Source organism: Bufo bufo, chromosome 1, assembly GCF_905171765.1.
Source record: "Bufo bufo chromosome 1, aBufBuf1.1, whole genome shotgun sequence".
Classification (NCBI taxonomy): Eukaryota; Metazoa; Chordata; class Amphibia; order Anura; family Bufonidae; genus Bufo; species Bufo bufo.
In genome coordinates, this window is record NC_053389.1 from 615,251,720 (window position 1) to 615,277,682 (window position 25,963).

A 25,963-nucleotide genomic window follows, 5' to 3' on the forward strand; every position below is an offset into this window, starting at 1 on the left:
CTGGGGAAACAGGCCCCTAAAGCCTGCTGTGGACTACTGGAGGCAGAACTGCCAGCAAGGTGACTTGTGTTATATGAACTTTCCATTATGTGGAATTAACACCAAGACGGCAAAGTTATGTGCTGTTTTGTGCAATTGCCTCAAGTGTGAAGAAACACTGACGTTTTGAGTTAAAGGAAACCTGTCACCTGAAATTTGGCAATAGAGCTGAGGACATCACCGCTAGCACGTCCGCAATATCCAGTCTTCATAGCTCTCTGTGTTTTTATTGGGTAAAAAAAATTATTTGATAGATATGCAAATTAACCTGAGATGAGTCCTGTCCCTGAGATGAGTCCAGCGTGAAGGAGCCCAGCACCGCCTCGCATCATCTGAATCTCCTTCTTGCTCCCCGACATCACAAAGCTAGAGTGCCGTAATCTCACAATGCGCGAGCTAGCGTATGCGTAGTTCGTTCCCTGAGGATGATGCCAGCACAGGGAAGGAACACTATGCCGACATTGAGCTCACGCATCGCGAGATTACGGCGCTCTAGCTTTGTGACGTCGGGGAGCAAGAAGGAGATTCGGAGGATGCAGGGCGGTGCTGGGCTCCTTCACGCTGGACTCATCTCAGGGACAGGACTCATCTCAGGTTAATTTGCATATCTATCAAATCGTATTTTTTACCCAATAAAATCACAGAGAGCTATGGGGACTGGATATTGCGGACGTGCTAGCGGCGATCTAGCAGCCCATGTCCTCAGCTCTATTGCCAAATTCCAGGTGACAGGTTCCCTTTAAGAACTTGTATTTTGCCTCTGTACTGTGCCCGCTTACCCTATATGCCAGAGAGAAACCCCACACCGCCTAACAATGCCAAGGTGGCCTCAGTCAGGCAAGTCCTATTCTAAACCTACCTATGCCGTACGGGATCTACACTTAGGAGAGAGGACCCTGCACATATAGTGTGCTGCTCCTATTCACCTCTATTCGCATCAAGCAATATATATGTACCACCTAATCAAGGTTGGGGCAAAAGTGCACAAGAATGCAACTCCTAGGATAAAATAGAAGCGCATTCATACTTGAAGGTGCCACTCCCTCAAGTGTATACTACAAACTAAGCAAAAATCACAGAGAAAAAAAATAAAACAAAGATAAAAACATCCTGCACGATATGACAAAAAATATGCGGATGTCCATGGCTACATTCATGAAAAAAATCACAGAAAACAACACAAAATAATGCACTAACACAACAGATGACCACCTTGGCGCTGGTAGGCGGGCACAAATGTATTTTGGTCAATATATATTGGCTGAGAGTCTCGGATTTTATCATATCATAGTGAGGGCTTAGTCCAGTGCTGGCGAACCTATGGCACAGGTGCCAGAGGCGGCACTTAGAGCCCTCTCTGTGGTCACCCGCACCATGGAAAAAGTCTATGGTGTACCAATATGCCCTGGACTTTTCCTGCCATTCATCAGCGCAGGGCGCACTATGTACAGCACAGGCAGTGCACTGAATGTAGACGGCTATTATAGCTAAATGATAAAGTACATTGGACTGTAGTTTTCAGGGTAAATTGCCGTGTTGGCACTTTGCAATAAATAAATGGGTTTTGGGTTGCAGTTTGGGCACTCGTTCTGTAAAAGGCTCGCCATCCCTGTCTTAGTCCATATATAATGTTTGCATCTGTTGTGTTAGTGCATTATTTTCTCTGTGATTTTTATATAAAAACATCACCCTGTCTGAGTGACCCTGGAGTCTGTGACTGAATAACCAGCTTTGTACACAAGGAGGGTGGATATTTCACCTAAGGCTTCTTTCACACTCGCATTTGGTGGGGATCCATCATGGATCTGCACAGACGTATCCGTTCAGATGATACAAACGTCTGCATCCTTTCGTATTATCTTTAACATAGCCAAGACGGATCCGTTTTGAACACCATTGAAAATCAATGGAGGACGGATCTGTTTTCTATTGTGCCAGATTGTGTCAGAGAAAACGGATTCATCCCCATTGACTTACATATTGTGTCAGAACGGATCAGTTTGGCTCAGTTTCGTCAGACGGACATCAAAACGCTCCAAGCAGTGTTTTGGTGTCCGCCTCCAAAGCGGAATGGAGACGGAACAGAAACAAACTGATTTATTCTGAGCGGATCCTTTTCCATTCAGAATGCATTAGGGCAAAACTGATCCGTTTTGGACCGCTTGTGAGAGCCCATGACGGATCTCACAAACGGAAAAGTGAAAACACCAGAGTGAAAGTAGCCTAAAAGATAAAAAAGGAACCCAATGTCATAGCAATCTGTCTGTAGTAGCAAGCACTAGTACACTACATGGGCAATTATTTAATCTACAAAGCAGGAACCTATAATAATGTGCCACTGTACCATATTTTAGTTACCTGGTTGATCAAATGCAAAATCTCTAAAAAGGCTCCTACCTACCATATGCCATTTACAATGGTGATATCCCCCTATTTGGCAGAAGGGTCACCAAGTGTGACTGCAGCCTCTACACCTCCTGTGTCCCTACCCAGAAAGCTAAAAAGAGAATAATATAAAGCATCCGGCTTTGTGAACCAGGTGTTGTGTAGTTTGAAGTCCACATGTGATGCGTTGTATGAGAGGATATCCTGTTGCAGGGAGTATATAGTCTATTAAAAGGAAGTATTTATTTGAATAGTGAGGTAGCGTAATCTTATATGGATAAATCATTAATCAACATGCTCCATTTCCGTCCTCATCACATCCTCATTCCTGCTACGATTGCATCTTAATAGCTTAATCATGAGGAAATGAGTCCACCTGATCTACTGTAAATGTTTCTGGTAGGTCTCCGAACTGGATATATGGGAGATAAATTTGGTCATTTATCAAAGTGGTGTAAAGTAGAACTGGCTTAGTTGCCCATAGCAACCAATCAGATTCCACCTTTCATTTTTGATAGCTCCTTTGGAAAAAAGCCAGATCTACTTTACACCAGTTTGATAAAAGTATTTATAGGGGCAGACACTTTTCTTGACCCATCAGTAATCCGACTGAACAATAGAGTCATGTGTAAGTGCGCATGCTGGGAGTCGTAGTTAGACTGCTGATCCCTGTGTTAGGAAGCACTCCTGATGTATCAATCAAATAGAAGGGAAAAATTAAATGTTAACACAGTCTATGAGACTTTCGATCTCCTTGGTTGAACTTTCTGTTTACCAATAATATAGATCCAAGACTGTAATTTTTTTAAAGAAACTACATGGTTGCCAAGGAGCTAACTTTAGGTGATTGTAAAACATAAGGAATCTTAAAAGACATACTATTATAACAGCATAAGATGGGGAAAATGAGAGTCCAGCATGGTGGCTTCTAACACGCCCAATTACTAAGGAAAAGAAATTTACTGTGGGTCACACGATTATAAAAGGATACTTTGAAAGTATTGGTAAATGATTGGTTGGCATACATATGAATGGAGTTTTCCAGGCTCCTGATATTGATGACCTATTGTTAGGATGGGTCATTAATATCCAATGAGTGGGGGTAGAACACCCTGCACCCCCAACGATCACCTGCTACCTGCAGCCTCCGGGACTGGAACATACAGATCAGGAAGCATAGCGCCGTTCAAAGTGTAGTGGCTGTGCTGGGTTACTACAGCTCATCTGCCACTGAATTGAATGGGAGTTAACCTGCAGAAACATGGCATGAACACTACACTTTGAATAAAGCTCTGTTTCCTGTGTTTCCATTCACAGTGCCAGTTCTACCGCTGGAAGCTGAAGGGAAACGTTGATCAAGGGGGTGTGGGGTGTCAGGTCCTCAACGATCACATATTTATGACCTATCCTTATAAAGGGTACTATGTAGCCGAAATGTTGCTGTTTGTAGACTTTGTGTACTGTTCTATGCACCACGTGTGAATCAAGCCTTTTGGATTGGAAATGCTGCCATCGCTTTCTGTGTGAACTCTGTCCTGAGGATAGGTCATCAATATCACAAACCTGTAATTGGCTTTTGCACAAACATATAAATGACACAAAGGTTAGAAAACTTACTACAGAGTATATGCTCTAGGCATGTAACTAAAGCTGCTCGTACCGCAGTGGGAAATCAGCTATTGAATTCACTAATTTCCAGTTGCTTATACCGACATGTTCCACAGAGATTATCATCACTCACATCAGTCCATATCCCTTATCTACATTCACACACATACAGAATAGGCCAGTTTCATAGGAAGCTAATCAGTATGTTTCTAGGGTGTGGGAGAAAACTAGTAAAAACGTACACAAACACAGAAAGAAAATACAAACTCCATACAGTTCTGGTCCTTGTTCGAATTCAAACCCTGGACCCAGGTGCTGCAAGGCAACAATGCTAACCCTGACCCACCATACTGCCCAACAGGCAACAGTGCCACTGACCCACCATACTGGCCAACAGGCAAAAGTGCCACTGATCCACCATACTGCCCAACAGGCAACAGTGCCACTGATCCACCATACTGGCCAACAGGCAACAGTACCACTGACCTAACATACTGCCCAACAGGTAACAGTGCCACTGACCCACCATAATGCCCAACAGGCAACAGTGCCACTGACCTACCATACTGCCCAACAGGTAACAGTGCCACTGATGCACCATACTGCCCAACAGGTAACAGTGCCACTAACCCACCATACTACCCAATAGGCAACAGTGCCACTGACGTACCATACTACCCAACAGGCAACAGTGCCACTGACCCACCATACTACCCAACAGGCAATAGTGCCACTGACCTACCATACTGCCCAATAGGCAATAGTACCACTTACCCACCATACTGCCTAACAGGCAACAGGGCCACTGACCTATCATACTGCCCAACAGGTAACAGTGCCACTGACCTACCATACTGCCCAACAGGTAGCAGTGCCACTGATGTACCATATTGCCCAACAGGCAACAGTGCCACTGACCCACCATACTACCCAACAGGCAACAGTGCCACTGACCCACCATACAACCCAACAGGCAACAGTTCCACTAACCCACCACACTGCCCAACAGGCAACAGTGCCACTGACCTATCATACTGCCCAACAGGTAACGGTGCCACTGACCTACCATACTGCCCAACAGATAACAGTGCCACTGACCCACCACACTGCCCAACAGGCAACAGTGCCATTGACCTACCATACTGCTCAACAGGCAACAGTGCCACTGACCCACCATACTACCCAACAGGCAACAGTGCAACTGACCCACCATACTACCCAACAGGCAACAGTGCAACTGACCTACCATACTGCCCAACAGGCAACAGTGCCACTGACCCACCATACTGACCAACAGATAACAGTTCCACTAACCCACCACACTGCCCAACAGGCAACAGTGCCACTGACCTACCATACTGCCCAACAGGTAACAGTGCCACTGACCTACCATACTGCCCAACAGATAACAGTGCCACTGACCCACCATACTACCCAACAGGTAACAGTGCCACTGACCCAACATACTACCCAACAGGCAAGAGTGCCACTGATCCACCATAATGTCCGAGAGGCAACAGAGCTAAACACTGACATACTGTGCTGAAAGTAGATCCTTTCAGAGGACATGACTTACTATCATTGATCAAGTCACCTTTATATCAACAGCATTTCCCACACTGTCTGCCAATGACTCCACTGCCAAAATACATCTGTCACGGTCACTCCCAGGCTAGGTGTTAGAAGGTCGGAGAGGCTGTCTGCACGTGATCTGACAGCCTCTTTTAATTTCATTTTGTTGTTGATGGTAATGACCACACCTCTAGTCAGGTGCAGCATAGTGGTCATTACTATTTAGGTCTGGCTACTCCCTTCACTCCTTGCGGTGTATAGCTTCATTTGCAAGTGGAAGAGCTGGTGTGTGCTGTCTACTCTGGTGTTCCTGCTCTTTCTTCTACTTCAGGAGTTAAGTGTCTCATTCCTTTGAATTTGTTTTGTGTTGTTTCCCCTGCCTTCTGGTATCTGGTCTGAGTCAAGACCCCTGTTCCTTTAGCTTGAGGAACGGGTCGTCTTTGGACCCTATCACTACCTCAGGGCATTACAGGGTAGTCAGGCTTTAGGTTCCAGTGAATGAACGGTCCTACCACTGAAGTCCGTTCATTCGGTTAAGGCCCCATGCACACGACCGTTTTTTTTATAGCACAGACCTGTCACTTACCAGTAGGAGGAGCGCCCGGCCGGTCACAGACATCGCAGGTAAGTATAATGCTTCTAAAATTGCTAAGTAACCATGGCAGCCAGGACTGCAGTAGCATCTTGGCTGCCATGGTAACCGATCGGAGCCCCAGCTATTAAACTGGGACTCCGATCGGAACTCTCCGCTGCCACCAATGATGGGGGAAGGTGATTTTAATTAGGCTAGTTTCACACTAGCGTTCAGGTGTCCGCTCGTGAGCTCCGTTTGAAGGAGCTCACGAGCGGTCCTGAACGCAGCCGCCCGGCCGCAATGCATTCTCAATGGAGGCGGATCCACTGAGAATGCATCCGCCTGCCAGCGCTCAGCCTCCGCTCCGCTCAGTGAGCGGACACCTGAACGCTGCTTGCAGCGTTCGGGTGTCCGCCTGGCCGTGCGGAGGCGAGCGGATCCGTCCAGACTTACAATGTAAGTCAATGGGGACGGATCCGCTTGAAGATAACACCATATGGCTCAATCTTCAAGCGGATCCGTTCCCCATTGACTTACAATGTAAAGTCTGAACGGATCCGCTCAGGCTACTTTCACACTTAGAAAATTTTCTACGTTTTAATGCAGACGGATCCGTTCTGAACGGATGCAAACGTCTGCATTATCGGAGCGGATCCGTCTGATGAAACATCAGACGGATCCGCCTTGAACGCTAGTGTGAAAGTAGCCTTAGGGGGGGAGAGGGGAGGCTGCACTGGCCACCAATGATGGGAGAAGGTGATTTTAATTAGGCTAGTTTCACACTAGCGTTCAGGTGTCCGCTCGTGAGCTCCGTTTGAAGGAGCTCACGAGCGGTCCTGAACGCAGCCGCCCGGCCGCAATGCATTCTCAATGGAGGCGGATCCACTGAGAATGCATCCGCCTGCCAGCGCTCAGCCTCCGCTCCGCTCAGTGAGCGGACACCTGAACGCTGCTTGCAGCGTTCGGGTGTCCGCCTGGCCGTGCGGAGGCGAGCGGATCCGTCCAGACTTACAATGTAAGTCAATGGGGACGGATCCGCTTGAAGATAACACCATATGGCTCAATCTTCAAGCGGATCCGTTCCCCATTGACTTTCAATGTAAAGTCTGAACGGATCCGCTCAGGCTACTTTCACACTTAGAAAATTTTCTAAGTTTTAATGCAGACGGATCCGTTCTGAACGGATGCAAACGTCTGCATTATCGGAGCGGATCCGTCTGATGAAACATCAGACGGATCCGCCTTGAACGCTAGTGTGAAAGTAGCCTTAGGGGGGGAGAGGGGAGGCTGCACTGGCCACCAATGATGGGGGAAGGTGATTTTAATTAGGGGGGGCGGAGAGGGGAGGCCGCACTGGCCACCAATGATGGGGGGGGTGATTTTAATTAGGGAGGGGAGGCCGCACTGGACACCAATGATGGGGGGGGTGACTTTAATTAGGGGGGGAGAGTCAATGGGTCCGCAGAAAATCACGGAAAACGGAACAACGGACACGGATGCACACAACGGTCATGTGCATGAGGCCTAACAGTCAGGGCTAGAGTTAGGATTCATTAGGTGGTGACCTTTTCCTCTCCCTAGCTTCTAGGCCAGATTACCCCCCCCCCTTGTGTTTAGTGTGGTGTTCCCTCCCACACCTCGTCGTGACAACATCATATAAGGCGTGATTTTTCTGGTACCCAGTTGTACTAAAAGGTGAACTTACCTATGCTTTTATATACAATGAAAAAAAAAATTATAACAAGGTATACCATCCAAATCTATGTACAGGGCACCCTTTTGGCTTTCATCTGTCCACCAGTTGTTAACAGACATGCATGTGCATATATTGACAGCATTGTCTGACATAGATACCAACAGTTTGAGTCCAAACATGAAGTTTCATGCCCACCGCAGCGACATTTTGATTGTATTGACATTACATGCTACAGTTATTATAGCCATTTTGTTTGTACCAGTGCATTAATGGATCCAATCCCTGCAATGGTCAGACAACTACAGGGGTTGTCTTTGGAGGCAGCTGACCTCCATAATACCGTCGCACAGATCCAGAGACCTCTGGCAGCTGGTTCCGACTGTCATGCCTGCCCTGAACCTAAGGTTTTCCGGGGGCAGTGATAATTTCACCCTGTTTAGGGAGTCATGTAAGTTATATTTTAAGCTGCGTCCTCGCTCTTCTGGCGATGAGAGTCAAAGAGTGGGTATCATCATGTTGCTGCTTAAAAGAGATGCCCAGGCTTGGGCCTTTTCTTTGCCGACTGGATCACAATCCCTCCGGTGGGTGGACGAGTTTTTCAGAGCTCTGGGTTTGATTTGCGACGACCCGGATCGGATTTCCCTAGCCAAGACTAACTTGTGTGGCTTGCGGCAGGAAAAGCGGTCTGTGGAGATCTATTGCTCTGAATTTAGGAGATGGGCTACGGATACAGAGTGGAATGATCCAGCTCTGCGTAGTCCATTCTGTCAGGAATTACCTGAGAGGTTGAAAGACGCGTTGGCCTTTCACGAGAATCCTGAGTCTTTGGAAGCAGCCATGTCACTTGCTGTATGTATAGATAGACGTCTGAGAGAGAGATCAAAAGTCCCTCATTCTCAGGAGGTACTATCATATGAGATGGCGGCTCCCTCTGACACTTTGGGTGGTGGGACTCTCGAGTTTACGCCTTGTGATGAGCCTATGCAGCTAGGGGGAGCTACTCCTGGGATTGCTGGTAAGAGCTTTGGTTATATGAAGGGGGTCTGTTTTTGTTGTGGAAAGAAGGGACATTTTGTGAATAGTTGTCCGTTCTTGCAGCGTCAAGGTAAAAACAAGAAAAAGACATTTAATCCCCAAGTTACTATTGGTGGTGTGGGTGGGGAGCAAGAAAACTTACTCTTGTGTTTGGTTTAGCTCTTATTCCCGGAGCTAAACTGCCCAAATCTCGGCTGTATAATCTTTCGGTACCCGAAAGAAAGGTTATGCGAGAATATATATCCGAGAGTTTGGCGAAGGGACATATCAGACCACCCAAATCCCCTGTCGCTGCTGGCTTTTTCTTTGTAAAAAAGAAGGATGGTACCCTGAGGCCATGTCTGGACTTCCGTGAGCTCAACCTTATTACCGTCTGTGATCCTAACCCTCTTCCTTTAATCCTGGATTTGTTTAATCAGATTGTCGGTGCCAAGGTGTTCTCTAATTTGGATCTGAGGGGGGCTTAACATCTGGTAAGGATCAATGAGGGGGATGATTGGAAGAATGCATTTAATACCCCTGAGGGCCATTTTGAGAATCTGGTCATGCCATTTGGGTTAACCAATGCTCCAGTGGTTTTTCAACACTTTATCAATGACATCTTTCATCATCTGGTGGGGAGGTTTGTTGTTATATATCTGGATGACATATTAATTTATTCTCCCGATATGGAGACTCATCAGGATCATGTGTGACAGGTGTTACAGATCCTAAGAGAGAAAAAGTTATATGCTAAGATAGAAAAGTGTGTATTTGCAGTTCAGGAAGTGCAATTCCTGGGTTACCTGCTCTCATCCTCAGGTTTTCGTATGGATCCCGAGAAAGTCTGTGCCGTGTTGGACTGGGATCAACCCGAAAATCTGAAGGCGCTTATGCGGTTTTTGGGGTTTACCAACTACTACCGTAAATTCATCCTGAACTATTCGACTGTTGTTAAACCTTTAACAGACATGACTAGGAAGGGTGCTGATTTCTCTGTTTGATCTGATGCGGCATTACAAGCCTTTTCATCTGTGAAGGAGTGTTTCACTTCTGCCCCTATTCTGGTGCAACCGGATGTGTCACAGCCGTTCATTGTGGAAGTTGACGCATCCGAGGTTGGGGTAGGAGCGGTCTTGTCGCAGGGTCCTTCACCCAGTAAATGGTGCCCATGTGCATTTTTCTCTAAGAAACTCTAGACTGCTGAAAGAAATATTGACGTGGGTAATAGGGAATTGCTGGCCATTAAGTTGGCTTTTGAAGAATGGCATCATTGGTTGGAAGGAGCAATCCATCCTATTTCTGTGCTTACTGATCACAAAAATCTTGCTCACTTGGAGTTGGCTAAACGACTGAACCCAAGACAGGACAGATGGACTTTGTTTTTTACCAGATTTAATTTCATTGTCACCTATCGCCCTGTGGTTAAGAATGTCAAGGCTGTTGCTTTGTTGCATAGCTTTCCTGGGGGAGGTGATTCGGAAGATCCTGGTCCTATATTGTCCGAAGGGGTAGTTATAACCGCCCTATATCCCGACATGGAGGCAGAGGTGTTGGAGGCTCAGGGAGATGCACCGGATTCTTGCCCTCCGGGGAAGTTGTTTGTTCCATCTGAATTACATCACAAGGTGTTCAAGGAACATCACTGTACTGTTCTCGCAGGACACCCTGGGAGCAGATCCACTGTTGATCTCATATCTCATACATTCTGGAGGCTTAAGTGTGTTGAGGACTATGTGTCAGCCTGTAGTACTTGTGCACGTGCTAAGGTGACACATACTCAGCCTTCCGGGTCTTTGCTTCCGCTACCCATCCAGTCCAGACCATGGACGCATTTATCCATGGATTTTATCACAGATTTCCCTAATTCTTCAGGGAAAACTGTGATTCTGGTTGTTGATGATCGATTTAGTAAGATGGCGCACTTTATAGCATTACCAGGTCTTCCCAATGCTAAAACTCTTGCACAGGTGTTTCCCTCTGATGTGGTGTCTGATAGAGGGACTCAGTTTGTTTTCAAATTCTGGAAGGCGTTCTGTACTCGTATGGGGGTACAATTGTCCTTCTCTTCGGCCTTTCATCCTCAGTCGAACGGACAGACCGAATGCATGAATCAGAATCTGGAGACTTATTTGAGATGTTTTGTTTCCGAGAACCAGGAGGAGTGGTCTTCGTTCTTGGCTTTGGCCCTGTAGCCTTTCTTCTTGAGCTTCCTCAAGCTTTGAAGATTCATAATGTGTTTCATAGGTAGTTGTTGAAGAGATATGTTGAACCTGTTGTGCCGTCCTCCTTGCCCCCCACTCTTGTCATGGTGGACGGTAATTTGGAATTTGAAATTGTCAAGATAATTGACTCCCAAGTTCTCTGTAGATCCCTCCAGTATCTCGTGCACTGGATGGGGTTACGGACCTGAGGAGAGGATATGGGTCCCAGCGACTGACATTAATGCTAATCGTCTGGTGAGGGCCTATCACAGAGCTCATCCTGAGAAAATTGATCCTGGGTGTCCGGAAGCCATCCGTAGAAGGGGGGGTACTGTCACAGTCACTCCCAGGCTAGGTGTTAGAAGGTCGGAGAGGCTGTCTGCACGTGATCGGACAGCCTCTTTTAATTTGACTTTGTTGTTGATGGTAATGACCACACCTCTAGTCAGGTGCAGCATAAGTCTGGCTACTCCCTTCACTCCTTGAGGTGTATAGCTTAATTTGCAAGTGGAAGAGCTGGTGTGTGTTGTCTCCTCTGGTGTTCCTGCTCTTTCTTCTACATCAGGAGTTAAGTGTCTCATTCCTTTGAATTTGTTTTGTGTTGTTTCCCCTGCCTTCTGGTATCTAATCTGAGCCAAGACCCCTGTTCCTTCAGCTTAAGGAATGGGTCGTCTTTGGACCCTATCACTACCTCAAGGCATTACAGGGTAGTCAGGCTTTAGGTTCCAGTTAACGAACGGTCCTACCACTGAGGTCCGTTCATTCGATTAGCCGTCAGGGCTAGGGTTAGGATTCATAAGGTGGTGACCATTTCCTCTCCCTAGCTTCTAGGCCAGATACCTCCCCCCCACCTCTTGTGTTTGGTGTGGCGTTCCCTCCCACACCTCGTCGTGACAACATCATATAAGGCGTGATTTTTCTGGTACCCAGTTGTATCAAAAGGTGAACTTACCTATGCTTTTATATACAATGGGAAAAAAAATTATAACAAGGTATACCATCCAAATCTATGTACAGGGCACCCTTTTGGCTTTCATTTGATCACCAGTTGCTAACAGACATGCATGTGCATATATTGACAGCATTGTCTGACATAGATGCCAACGGTTTGAGCCCAAACATGAAGTTTCATGCCCACCGCAGCGACATTTTGATTGTATTGACATTACATGCTACAGTTATTACCGTCATTTCATCACGTTTACATGTATACATAGAAACATAGAAACATAGAATGTGTCGGCAGATAAGAACCATTTGGCCCATCTAGTCTGCCCAATATACTGAATACTATGGATAGCCCCCGGCCCTTATCTTATATGAAGGATGGCCTTATGCCTATCCCATGCATGCTTAAACCCCTTCACTGTATTTGCAGCTACCACTTCTGCAGGAAGGCTATTCCATGCATCCACTACTCTCTCAGTAAAGTAATACTTCCTTATATTACTTTTAAACCTTTGCCCCTCTAATTTAAAACTGTGTCCTCTTGTGGTAGTTTTTCTTCTTTTAAATATGCTCTCCTCCTTTACCGAGTTGATTCCCTTTATGTATTTAAAAGTTTCTATCATATCCCCTCTGTCTCTTCTTTCTTCCAAGCTATACATATTAAGGTCCTTTAACCTTTCCTGGTAAGTTTTATCCTGCAATCCATGTACTAGTTTAGTAGCTCTTCTCTGAACTCTCTCTAGAGTATCTATATCCTTCTGGAGATATGGCCTCCAGTACTGCGCACAATACTCCAAGTGAGGTCTCACCAGTGTTCTGTACAGCGGCATAAGCACTTCACTCTTTCTACTGCTTATACCTCTCCCTATACATCCAAGCATTCTGCTGGCATTTCGTGCTGCTCTATTACATTGTCTTCCCACCTTTAAGTCTTCTGAAATAATTACTCCTAAATCCCTTTCCTCAGATACTGAGGTCAGGACTGTGTCAAATATTCTATATTCTGCCCTTGGGTTTTTACGCCCCAGGTGCATTATCTTGCACTTATCCACATTAAATTTCAGTTTCCAGAGTTCTGACCATTCTTCTAGTTTTCCTAAAGGACTAGAAGACAGTGATGCTAGAACACAACAAAGTTCTGTATGTATATATAATTTCTTTTTACATTTTTGCCTTTTTTTTATATTTCTGGCTGCAGTGATGTAGGAGAAATATAGTGCACTACTATGTAATAAGATCATATTGAGTCCACCACAGTTGAAACCATTTTTTTCCCCTGACTCATAAAGGAGGGTCCTAATCACCTCCCTCCTATTAGAACCATATGCCCGTATAGAAAGCGATTCTTTAAATGCGACAAACCCTGTATGAACCATCCAGCTGCCATTTTTTGCATGCTTTCTTTGTGGCTGACAGTTTTATAATGTGCAATGCAACGTTCAAACAGCATACTGAAAAATAAACAGAGTATTCCAAAGCTTCAAATGCAAATTTCCCAAATTTTTGCCAACAGAAATTGATATTAAGCTCACAAATGCAAAAAAAAAAGCCTTCAAATTTATGCATCGAGATATACTTGTACAGCACATGGTATTATCATATTTTGGGAAATTAAAGAGAATGAAATATGCAAATATGTGTTATGTAGATATTACTTACATTACCTCACTCATTTTCCAATGAAACATTATGGAAGTTTGTAAGTTCCACAAAATATAACCATTACCCCATAATGAAAAATAGTAAAAAATCCCAGTAACGCGGAACTGAAACTTTTAAGAGGCACATTTTTTGTTTCAGGTACCACATACAGTGGAGGGGTGAACTTACTAGTACACATGGGCTTCATGACAGACAACAAATTAACAGTATTCAGCCAGCAATTCAGATAGGGTCACAAACATATGTTGTGTTAATCCCATACAAGATTACTATATCACAGCCATCTGGTCGCTATGCCTTTCGTAGCAGGTACGGCGCACAGTACATTCAGGATAATCCTTTTAAAGATGCCACTGTACCAGCACAGCAGTGCCTGCTATTACATTTTCTAAACTACAGAGCTACAGATTAATGTAATTGACTAAAAACATGAAGCATTCTGTATCATTTGCGTCATTTTATCTGATATAGCTGTCACATTATTGTATCCTGCCCTGTAGTGTATTTCCAGGGACTGTGACAGCCCCTGGGTCACAGATGGGATCTGCAGGCAGTGTGATGTATAGGTTGCACTCACCTTTCACAGGATGGGTCAATCTTGGATCCATCCTCATGTTTGCCAGGCTTATAGGAATCAAAAGAGAGACATTCAGAAGTATGTGTCTGTACAGCTTCATGTTGAAGAGCTGAATGGATGAACAAGGAAGATTAGCCTGACTGTCATTTCGGTTAAAACTCCCTCTAGTGTTCATTGCAGAACAAGAGAAAAAAGGAAGAGAGAGAGGACAGTGCCTCATGTGTGGTATTGCTAACAATATTATTATATATGCTTAAAAGATTCGATTACCAGATGCTGTTGTGAGGTAGTCACAACAGCTGTATAGGCTCCTGCTGGTGTATATCCTGACCAGCAAACGGGGTCTTGGCTGAAGCCTGGGTTCTTGCCTGTGCCCAAAAAAAATGTACGGGTGCCGGAGTAGAAGTCGGGCGTGGATAAGATAAAAACAGATGAACCTCTTATGCGGGCGCTGCCAAGGATACCATTCAAATAAGGCGTATAGTTTAAATGGCTTTTATTTGTCTACGCATTTCAGGGGTGAATAACCCCCTTCATCAGGACATTAAAAAGCATTTTTTAATGTCCTGATGAAGGGGGTTATTCACCCCTGAAACACGTAGACAAATAAAAGCCATTTAAACTATACGCTTCATTTGAATGGTATCCTTGGCAGCGCCCGCAGAAGAGGTTCATCTGTTTTTATCTTATCCACGTCCGTCTAGTGTTCATTGAATATACAGTATACTGTATATGATGATAATGTTTAACCATGTTGGCATCACTATATGAGGGCTTGTGTTTTGCAGCACAAGTTCCACCATTTTTGGGGTACATATAATTTATTAAATATGTTTTATAATTTTGCCATTGCTTTTTTTTTGTTTTGCTTTTAAGGTATTCACTGTGCAGCATAAGTGATAAGTTAACTATATTCTTTTCGCTGATAGGCGGGCATAGATGTGTTTTGATCAAAATATATTGGCTGAGAGTCTCAGATTTTATCATACCAGAATGAGGGCTTAGTCCATATATAGTGTTTGCATCTATTGTGTTAGTGCATTATTTTCCGTGATTTATTCTTTATAAATGTTGCCATGTGTAACACCCCATAGTTGTGTTACTACACACCTCTACCCCGCTACTATCTCCTAGGAGCCTTTATACTGTCATCAGATATGATTTTGCTCATGTCTTCCAGAAATGTGCATATAAAACTATGTTAAATGCAATTGTTCATGTAATTAGCCTGGTTACCAGTAGATGGCAGCAACTCATTGGTTTATTCCGGCTTAGCTCCCCCTCTGTGGAGAGGTGGGCTGGACCCACACCCTGCAGTATGGGTGGAGAAGGAAGTTAGTGAGAGAGTGCCAGTCACCCCTGCTAGGGGAAGGCTGTGTGATAGTGTCCAGGAGAACCCCTTCTTAGGGAGGACAGCAAGGACATAGTCTCGGCTGAGACATGTCCATGCATATCCAGGCTAGAGCACCATCAGCTCTGCTGGATGAAGGGAGCAGAAACTACAGACCAACTGCAGAGTTCCAGGAAGAAAGCATTCCCTGAGAATACATCTGTGAGAGAAGTCCAGTTCCTAGGAGAAGCCTATTCCTCCTCAGCTGCCGGACGTCAAGGCGATCTCTGTAAGACGGGTCCTAACACTAAATTTTACCTGTTATGCGCCATAATGGCCACCATAAAGTTCAGGAAGTGTTGGAATCACATGCATACCGTGGAAGCTCCCACAGGCACCCCTCAACTGCCTTCCAGAACCCCTTCAGCCAGAGATTCTGCCTGTCTCTGCACCGGCAAGGGATCCCGGCTTGCAAGAAGTAACAACAACATTCTCCAGGCTGACTGCTCAGCCAACCTCAAAAGATACCACTAGAGGGCAGTGGCGCACAACAACAGCCGCTAGGCTTATTTATCAGAGGCAGGAGCGTCCTCTTATGAGCTTCATCAGCTCTAGTATTGAAGAGGAGGTGGAGGTCCTTATTTAAAGGACCCCAACACTCAATGTTTCCTTCTTTTCAATAAAAGAGAACTTATGGGAGCTACAGTGTGGACTGGTCCTGAATACTGAAGGACTGTTGGCCAGTTTATTTTGTCCAGTTGCCATTTGATGCAGCCTCAGGTGGATGGCCACATTTGTTAGGACTCCCCCCACTTCAGCAACTGTCTACATCCCAGTTTGCGCCAAAGTTTGTGCATTGTTTTTCCTTTGTCCCCCCCTTCTCAGGTTATTTGAGAGCCTCATGGGACTATGGTTCTCATCATGCTGCTATTTTATGTGCTTCTACCTACTGTTTTATATCGTTCCGTGGATTACAAATATACCTCCTATTGGATTACAAATTTGCACGCATGGATTACAATTAACTCTATTGTTTCCCGTGGGTTACATGTAACTTTTGTTTATTTTCAGAGGATTCCAACTTTAACCACCTCCGGACCGCTGTACGCAGATTCGCGTTCCGGAGGTGGCAGCGCTGCGCACAATCACGCATATACGCGTCATCTCGCGAGACGCGAGATTTCGCTCAAAGCCGGCCCGCGCATGCGCATCGCGGGCCGGCAAAATTCAAAGAAGAAGTTCGTCACCAGCCTGCCAGCAACGATCATTGGCTGGCAGGCTGGCGATTTTCAAAAAATCCAATCAAAAGTCATATAATAGATCATATTAGTAAATATGATCTGTTATATGGCTTCTCTGCTTCTCTGCTGGTCCTTTTCGTCGGTTGGATCCAGCAGAGAAGCAGACTGAACTGTGAGTACACCAAACACTTCACTGTAGCCCCTGATCACCCCCCTGCACCCCAATTAACCCTTTGATCACCCCTTTGATCGCCCCTGTCAATCACTAGTGAAAGGAAAAAAAGTGATCAGTGTAAACTGTCACTTTTTTTTTTCCACTGGTATTGGCTGTTAGGTTTTAGGGATAGTTTAGGCCCCTTGGTTAGGTAGTTAGCGTCAGTTAGCGCCCACCCCACCGCACCGCAGTCACTTTTATTCGCTGAATAGCGTATCGCTAATCAGCATTTGTACTTTTATAGTATCTGTAAGTGATCAAAACTGATCACGGTCAGATCTATAATAGTATTAGTGTCACTTTAGTTCGCCCTCCACCCAAAACGCAGTGTTTGCCCGATCAGGCCTGATCGGTCGCCCACACGTGCGTTCACCCACGCCCGCCCCACCGCAGTGACAAAAAATATATATTTTTTGATCACTGCACATTCATTTTACACGCACTGCGGCGATAAATAAATCAGTTTTGATATTTTTTATCAACCGCAGCGGCCTCCGGTACTTCGCTAGCCTCCCCTTTGTAAGACAGGCTTGCTTTTTTTCTTGGGTAGTCTCAGGGAATACCCCTAAATTTAGTAGTCCAAAATGTCAAACAGGGGGTATTCTTCTGAAGAGGCCTACAGGATTCTGACCCAGTCGGATGAGGAGTGGGAACCCTCATCTGATGAATCTAGCGGGTCAGAATATGAACCTGTGGAAAGCAGTGGCTTTCTGACCCAAAGTTCGGACGAGGAGGTGGAGGTCCCTGGCAGCACCAGGCGTACCCGGCCCCGTGTCGCTAGACCACAGGTTATGCAGGATCCGCTTCAAGAGCAGCAGAGTGGGGCTGTCGCTGCCGGATCACGTGGTGAGGCATACACCAGCAGCGCAGCCCTCCCTGGACCTAGTACCAGCACTGCCGTACAACATGGTGACGTGGCGAGCACCAGAAGGGCAGTTAAAGCTGGTACGGTGGCACGTGCACTAGTTACCCCGTCGCAGCCACCGCACAGACAGGCCCGTAGAGCCCCTAGAATCCCTGAGGTGCTGGCAAACCCTGATTGGCAGTCACCAACTTCAGCCGCACCTGTAGTTCCCCCTTTCACCGCCCAGTCTGGAGTTCGGGTTGAGACGGCTCAAATCGGTTCGGCCCTGGGATTTTTTGAGCTGTTCTTGACTGCGGAGCTCTTGGACTTAGTCGTGGCAGAGACCAACCAGTATGCCACACAATTTATATCCGCCAACCCGGGAAGCTTTTATGCCCAGCCTTTCCGGTGGAAACCAGTCCAAGTTTCCGAACTTAAAATTTTTTTGGGCCTTCTCCTCAACATGGGCCTGACAAAAAAGCATGAATTGCGGTCATATTGGTCAACGCACCCGATTCATCACATGCCCATGTTCTCTGCTGCTATGTCCAGGGCACGATTTGAGGCCATCCTCCGTTTCCTGCATTTTAGCGACAACACCACCTCCCGTCCCAGAGGCCACCCAGCTTTTGACCGGCTCCACAAAATTTGGCCCCTCATAGACCATTTCAACCAGAAATTTGCAGATTTGTATACCCCCGAGCAAAACATCTGCGTAGACGAGTCCCTAATACATTTTACCGGGCGCCTTGGCTTCAAACAGTACATCCCAAGCAAGCGTGCCCGGTATGGGGTCAAATTGTATAAGCTCTGTGAAAGGGCCACAGGCTATACCCACAAATTTCGGATCTATGAGGGAAAAGATCAGACCCTGGAGCCGGTCGGTTGCCCTGACTACCTGGGGAGCAGTGGGAAGACAGTCTGGGACTTGGTGTCACCCTTATTCGGCAAGGGGTACCATCTTTATGTGGACAATTTTTACACAAGTGTGGCCCTCTTTAGGCATTTGTTTCTAGAACGGATTTGCGCCTGTGGCACCGCGCGAACTAGTCGCGTGGGCTTCCCCCAACGGCTTGTAACCACCCGTCTTGCAAGGGGGGAGAGGGCTGCCTTGTGTAACGAAGAACTGCTCGCGGTGAAATGGAGAGACAAGCGTGACGTTTACATGCTCTCCTCCATTCACGCAGACACGACAATCCAAATTGAGCGAGCAACCCGTGTCATTGAAAAGCCCCTCTGTGTCCACGACTATAATGCGCTCATGGGAGGGGTGGACTTCAATGACCAGATGTTGTCTCCGTATTTAGTTTCCCGCAGAACCAGACGCTGGTATAAGAAGGTGTCTGTATATTTAATTCAATTGGCGCTGTACAATAGTTTTGTTCTCTACAGTAAGGCTGGGAGAACACGATCTTTCCTCAAATTCCAGGAAGAGATCATCGAGAACCTCCTTTACCCAGGAGGTTCCGTGGCCCCATCCACCAGTGTAGTTAGCCGTCTACACGAGCGACATTTCCCCAGTGTCGTTCCTGGTACCTCAAACCCAACCGTCACCCCGAAAAAGATGTCGTGTCTGTAGCAGGAGTGGAATAAGGCGTGACACCCGCTATTTCTGTCCTGACTGTCCTGACCACCCTGCCCTATGCTTTGGTGAGTGTTTCCGGAAGTACCACACACAGGTACACCTAGCATAGGGATTGCATCTCACAGGACAGGCACACAGGGCTATTAGGGCCCTTTTACTCTCAGCTGCTGCAAACCTCTCCTTTCACCTGGGATAAAGTGCATAACGTACTTCGCCACATCTTTGGGCGATTTGCGCTTTGCACATTGTCCCATGGGGAAGGAGAGGTTTGTTCTATAAAGGTAAAAAAAACTAAACAAAAAAAAAATTACCGGTAAGTAAAAAAGTTTGAAAAAGTTAATATGTTCTGTTCTAAAGTTAATAAAGTTATTGCTTTGCGGCCTGGTTTTTTCTTTTTTGTTTTGTTTTTTTTACCTTCCAGGTGGACCAACCGATCGACCAGCTGCAGCACTGATGTGCATTCGGACAGAAGCATTGCGCTGCTGTCAGATTACACGCAAGTCGGTGTATGCGGCGCTGCAAGAAGAGATTTCTCCTCTGCAGTAAAAGATATGTTTGCCGAGGCATATGAGCTGAGGAGGTGGCGGTGTTCATATACTTTGGCAAACACTTTGTATATATATAAAAAAAAATCCCGGCAATGATTTATTCATCCACATCGATTGATGTGAATGGAGAAATCTGGTTTGCCAGGGCATACGAGCTGAAGTGGGTATGGATGTTGGGCGGAGCTCCTATGTCCTGGCAGACGCCTTTCCCCTCCTTTTTCTTTTTTTGGCAGAGATTTTTTTATCCACATTGATCGATGCGAATGAAGAAATCTGTGCCGTTCATTTTTTTCTTTCAGCCCAGAGGCTGAACGGAAAAAAAAAATCTCATTACCCGTATGCTCAATATAAGGAGAATAGCAGAAACTCCTAATGCTGGGCATACATGTAATGATTGCGGAGACCCTCAAATGCCAGGGCAGTACAAACACCCCACAAATAACACCATTTTGGAAAGAAGACACCCCAAGGTATTCGCTGAGGGGCATATTGAGTCCATGAAAGATTGAAATTTTTGTCCCAAGTTAGCGGAAAGGGAGACTTTGTGAGAACAAAATCAAAAAAATCAATTTCCGCTAACTTGTGCCAAAATTTTTTTTTTTCAATGAACTCGCCATGCCCCTCATTGAATACCTTGGGGTGTCTTCTTTCCAAAATGGGGTCACATGTGGGGTATTTATACTGCCCTGGCAATTTAGGGGCCCCAAAGCGTGAGAAGAAGTCTGGTATCCAAATGTCTAAAAATGCCCTCCTAAAAGGAATTTGGGCCCCTTTGCCCACCTAGGCTGCAAAAAAGTGTCACACATCTGGTATCTCTGTATTCAGGAGAAGTTGAGGAATGTGTTTTGGGGTGTCTTTTTACATATACCCATGCTGGGTGAGATAAATATCTTGGTCAAATGCCAACTTTGTATAAAAAAATGGGAAAAGTTGTCTTTTGCCAAGATATTTCTCTCACCCAGCATGGGTATATGTAAAATGACACCACAAAACACATTCCCCACCTTCTCCTGAGTACGGAGATACCAGATGTGTGACACTTTTTTGCAGCCTATGTGGGCAAAGGGGCCCACATTCCAAAGAGCACCTTTCGGATTTCACAGGTCATTTACCTACTTACCACACATTAGGGCCCCTGGAAAATGCCAGGGCAGTATAACTACCCCACAAGTGACCCCATTTTGGAAAGAAGACACCCCAAGGTATTCCGTGAGGGGCATGGCGAGTTCCTAGAATTTTTTATTTTTTGTCACAAGTTAGTGGAAAATTATGATTTTTTTTTTTTTCCATACAAAGTCTCATATTCCACTAACTTGTGACAAAAAATGAAAACTTCCATGAACTCACTATGCCCATCAGCGAATACCTTGGGGTCTCTTCTTTCCAAAATGGGGTCACTTGTGGGGAAGTTATACTGCCCTGGCATTCTAGGGGCCCAAATGTGTGGTAAGGAGTTTGAAATCAAATTCTGTAAAAAATGACCTGTGAAATCCGAAAGGTGCTCTTTGGAATATGGGCCCCTTTGCCCACCTAGGCTGCAAAAAAGTGTCACACATCTGGTATCTCCGTACTCAGGAGAAGGTGGGGAATGTGTTTTGGGGTGTCATTTTACCCATGCTGGGTGAGAGAAATATCTTGGCAAAAGACAACTTTTCCCATTTTTTTATACAAAGTTGGCATTTGACCAAGATATTTATCTCACCCAGCATGGGTATATGTAAAAAGACACCCCAAAACACATTCCTAAACTTCTCCTGAGTACGGGGATACCAGATGTGTGACACTTTTTTGCAGCCTAGGTGGGCAAAGGGGCCCACATTCCAAAGAGCACCTTTCGGATTTCACAGGTCATTTTTTACTGAATTTGATTTCAAACTCCTTACCACACATTTGGGCCCCTAGAATGCCAGGGCAGTATAACTACCCCACAAGTGACCCCATTTTGGAAAGAAGAGACCCCAAGGTATTCGCTGATGGGCATAGTGAGTTCATGGAAGTTTTTATTTTTTGTCACAAGTTAGTGGAATATGAGACTTTGTATGAAAAAAAAAAAAAAAATCATCATTTTCCACTAACTTGTGACAAAAAATAAAAAATTCTAGGAACTCGCCATGCCCCTCACGGAATACCTTGGGGTGTCTTCTTTCCAAAATGGGGTCACTTGTGGGGTAGTTATACTGCCCTGGCATTCTAGGGGCCCAAATGTGTGATAAGGAGTTTGAAATCAAATTCTGTAAAAAATGACCTGTGAAATCCGAAAGGTGCTCTTTGGAATATGGGCCCCTTTGCCCACCTAGGCTGCAAAAAAGTGTCACACATCTGGTATCTCCGTACTCAGGAGAAGGTGGGGAATGTGTTTTGGGGTGTCATTTTATATATACCCATGCTGGGTGAGAGAAATATCTTGGCAAAAGACAACTTTTCCCATTTTTTTATACAAAGTTGGCATTTGACCAAGATATTTATCTCACCCAGCATGGGTATATGTAAAAAGACACCCCAAAACACATTCCTCAACTTCTCCTGAGTACGGAGATACCAGATGTGTGACACTTTTTTGCAGCCTAGGTGGGCAAAGGGGCCCACATTCCAAAGAGCACCTTTCGGATTTCACAGGTCATTTTTTACTGAATTTGATTTCAAACTCCTTACCACACATTTGGGCCCCTAGAATGCCAGGGCAGTATAACTACCCCACAAGTGACCCCATTTTGGAAAGAAGAGACCCCAAGGTATTCGCTGATGGGCATAGTGAGTTCATAGAACTTTTTATTTTTTGTCACAAGTTAGTGGAATATGAGACTTTGTAAGAAAAAAAAATAAAATAAAAAATCATCATTTTCCGCTAACTTGTGACAAAAAATAAAAAGTTCTATGAACTCACTATGCCCATCAGCGAATACCTTAGGGTGTGTACTTTCCGAAATGGGGTCATTTGTGGGGTGTTTGTACTGTCTGGGCATTGTAGAACCTCAGGAAACATGACAGGTGCTCAGAAAGTCAGAGCTGCTTCAAAAAGCGGAAATTCACATTTTTGTACCATAGTTTGTAAACGCTATAACTTTTACCCAAACCATTTTTTTTTTTACCCAAACATTTTTTTTTTTATCAAAGACATGTAGAACAATAAATTTAGAGCAAAATTTATATATGGATGTCGTTTTTTTTGCAAAATTTTACAACTGAAAGTGAAAAATGTCCTTTTTTTGCAAAAAAATCGTTAAATTTCGATTAATAACAAAAAAAGTAAAAATGTCAGCAGCAATGAAATACCACCAAATGAAAGCTCTATTAGTGAGAAGAAAAGGAGGTGAAATTCATTTGGGTGGTAAGTTGCATGACCGAGCAATAAACGGTGAAAGTAGTGTAGGTCAGAAGTGTAAAAAGTGGCCTGGTCTTTCAGGGTGTTTAAGCACTGGGGGCTGAGGTGGTTAAAGCACTTCAAGAAAAGGGACTCAAGTCATGTTTGAGCATATAATGGTGATGTTGATTGCACTAATATTTGCATAATGTTTTTGCACTAATTTTGCTTCAATGTTTACAGGTTAAGCAACTTTCAAGCACTTATGCGCATTGTGTGTATTTGTCTCCAGGTGCCGCAATGTGAATCTATGCACTTTTTTGTGAAATTGCACTTAACTTTTGCACTTAGCCAGATCAGTAGCACCTTTCTTTTGTGTCACTTTACTTTACAGCTCTGTTCTCTTTATGCGGACTGCCTTTGTGGACGCAAATACTAATGGCCTACGCCTGACGTCATAACTTAGGTGCCCGGGTAGGACCAAGTGGTAAGTCCTAGGCAGGTCCAGCAACTACAAGGGTAACCCCGCTGCTTTGGTAATGGCTAGGGGAATAATATACTCCTCTTTCCTGTTAGTTATACGTGCCAGGATTGGTAATGGGACTACTAAACCCCCATCCTGGGATGTCCTCAAGGAGTTCCATGGGATTATTATACCCTCCTCCTGTGATATTGCCAGAAGCGTCTGGAGAAGCGGATACCTCCCCCTTCTGTGCCTTGCCTAAGGTACTGTGCCTTGCATAAATTATGGTGCCTCCACTTTAGAGCCATTTAGCTACCCATAGTCACCATAGTGATAGTGCTATAAGCTTTCTTTTCCGAATTTGGTGCAGGGAACGGAATACAGGATAAATCCACCCTTCTATTTGCGGGCATTTCATTACACAATGGTGGGACTACAGAGTAAAGACACCCCCATGCTTTCTTTGGTGTTCACGGCCAGAACACTTCAAAGTTAGTCAGTAATGATTGCTTAGTGCAGACCTTTGGTTCACTGGTTATACCGAGAGGGCAACTGTTAATAAGACACCTTACTCATGCGGGCAAGAACCTTAGGGTAGCCGTTATATGTTTGTCTTTGTATGTCCTTCTATGTACTTCATGCGGCACTTTGTATTTAATTGGGTACCCCAGAGCTTAATCTTCTTATCCTAAGCACAAGCCGAGGAGGGCTCGACTCAAAGTAAGGGGGAATGTAACACCCCAGAGTTGTGTTACTACACACCTCTACCCCGCTACTAACTCCTAGGAGCCATTATACTGTCATCCGATATGATTTTGCTCATGTCTTCCAGAAATCTGCATATAAACCTATGTTAAATGCAATTGTTCATGTAATTAGCCTGGTTACCAGTAGGTGGCAGCAACTTATTGGCAGGTACAAGTTACAGTTTAATGTATCTGAGCTGGAATGGTTTATTCCAGCTTAGCTCCCCCTCTGTGGAGAGGTGGGCTGGACCCACATCCTGCAGTATGGGTGGAGAAGGAAGTTAGTGAGAGAGTGCCATCCAACCCTGCTAGGGGAAGGCTGTGTGATAGTGTCCAGGAGAACCCCTTCTTAGGGAGGACAGCAAGGACATAGTCTCGTCTGAGACATGTTCATGCATATCCAGGCTAGAGCACCTTCAGCTTTGCTGGATGAAGGGAGCAGAAACTACAGACCAACTCCAGAGTTCCAGGAAGAAAGCATTCCCTGAGAATACATCTGTGAGAGAAGTCCAGTTCCTAGGAGAAGCCTATTCCTCCTCAGCTAGTCTGTCCCCACATAGCAGAAGTTACAGATAAGTGCAGAAGCTAATCCTGCCACAGTTACAGAGCTATCAAGCAGACGTTTATCCTGCAAGCTCCACATTTAAAGCAGAAGTACTTATTCCTGCCAATCATTGCCAAAACCTGCTGGGGCCAAGAGACCAAAGCTGTATACTGTTTTAATGCAAGTTATTCCAAGTAAAGCAATGTTTGAACTTCGTCTAAGGGTCTGGACATCATTTGTTCTGCACAGGGGCGGACACAGAACGCAGAAGGCCCCTGTGCAAAGAATGTGCCTGCCCCCCCCCCCCAATCCCCAAGCCAAATTCGCAACCTAACCTATTCCGTCCTAACATTACTTATAGCAATACAAAACATACAGGATAAGGCTACTTTCACACCTGCGGCACTACGCTCCGGCCACCTGATCCGGCAGAAAATCCAAGGAATCGGCCGGACACAAACCGCAGCATGCAGCGGTTTGTGTCCTGCTAATTCTCTGCATTTTTGCCAGATTGTGGCCGGATCTCTGCCGTACCCCATTATAGTCAATGGGGCCGGCGGGCATTCTGTCTGCATCCAGCAGTGCCGGATCCAGTGAATTCTAGCAGGCTGTTCTCTGCTGGAACAGCCTGCCAGAATCACTAACGCAGATGTGAAAGTAGCCTAATACAGCACCACATACCTCTTCCATCCAGTGATGTCTCCTTTGATGTAGATGTTCTCTGTCCTCGTCTTCTCCTTTCAGACCAGACCGCCATGATGATTTCTTTCAGCCACCTCTTCTCTCTGCAGAGTTTTATAGATATCTTAGTTTCCTACTTTTCCATCATCCTCCCACCTTCTAAACACCCCATCCTGCCACCCCCAAT

General features: G+C 45.3%; 1 protein-coding gene across 1 annotated transcript in view; it reads right to left on the reverse strand.

Moving 5' to 3' along the window:
• The window catches only part of SEMA7A (semaphorin 7A (John Milton Hagen blood group)), a 46,576-nt gene extending 32,191 nt beyond the window's left edge, over positions 1-14,385 (reverse strand). Inside the window, exon 1 of the mRNA XM_040413709.1 lies at positions 14,280-14,385. Coding sequence (XP_040269643.1) covers positions 14,280-14,379 — 100 coding nt within the window. The 5' untranslated portion in view covers positions 14,380-14,385. The remainder of the gene's footprint in view (positions 1-14,279) is intronic.
• Positions 14,386-25,963: the final 11,578 nt, after the last annotated feature.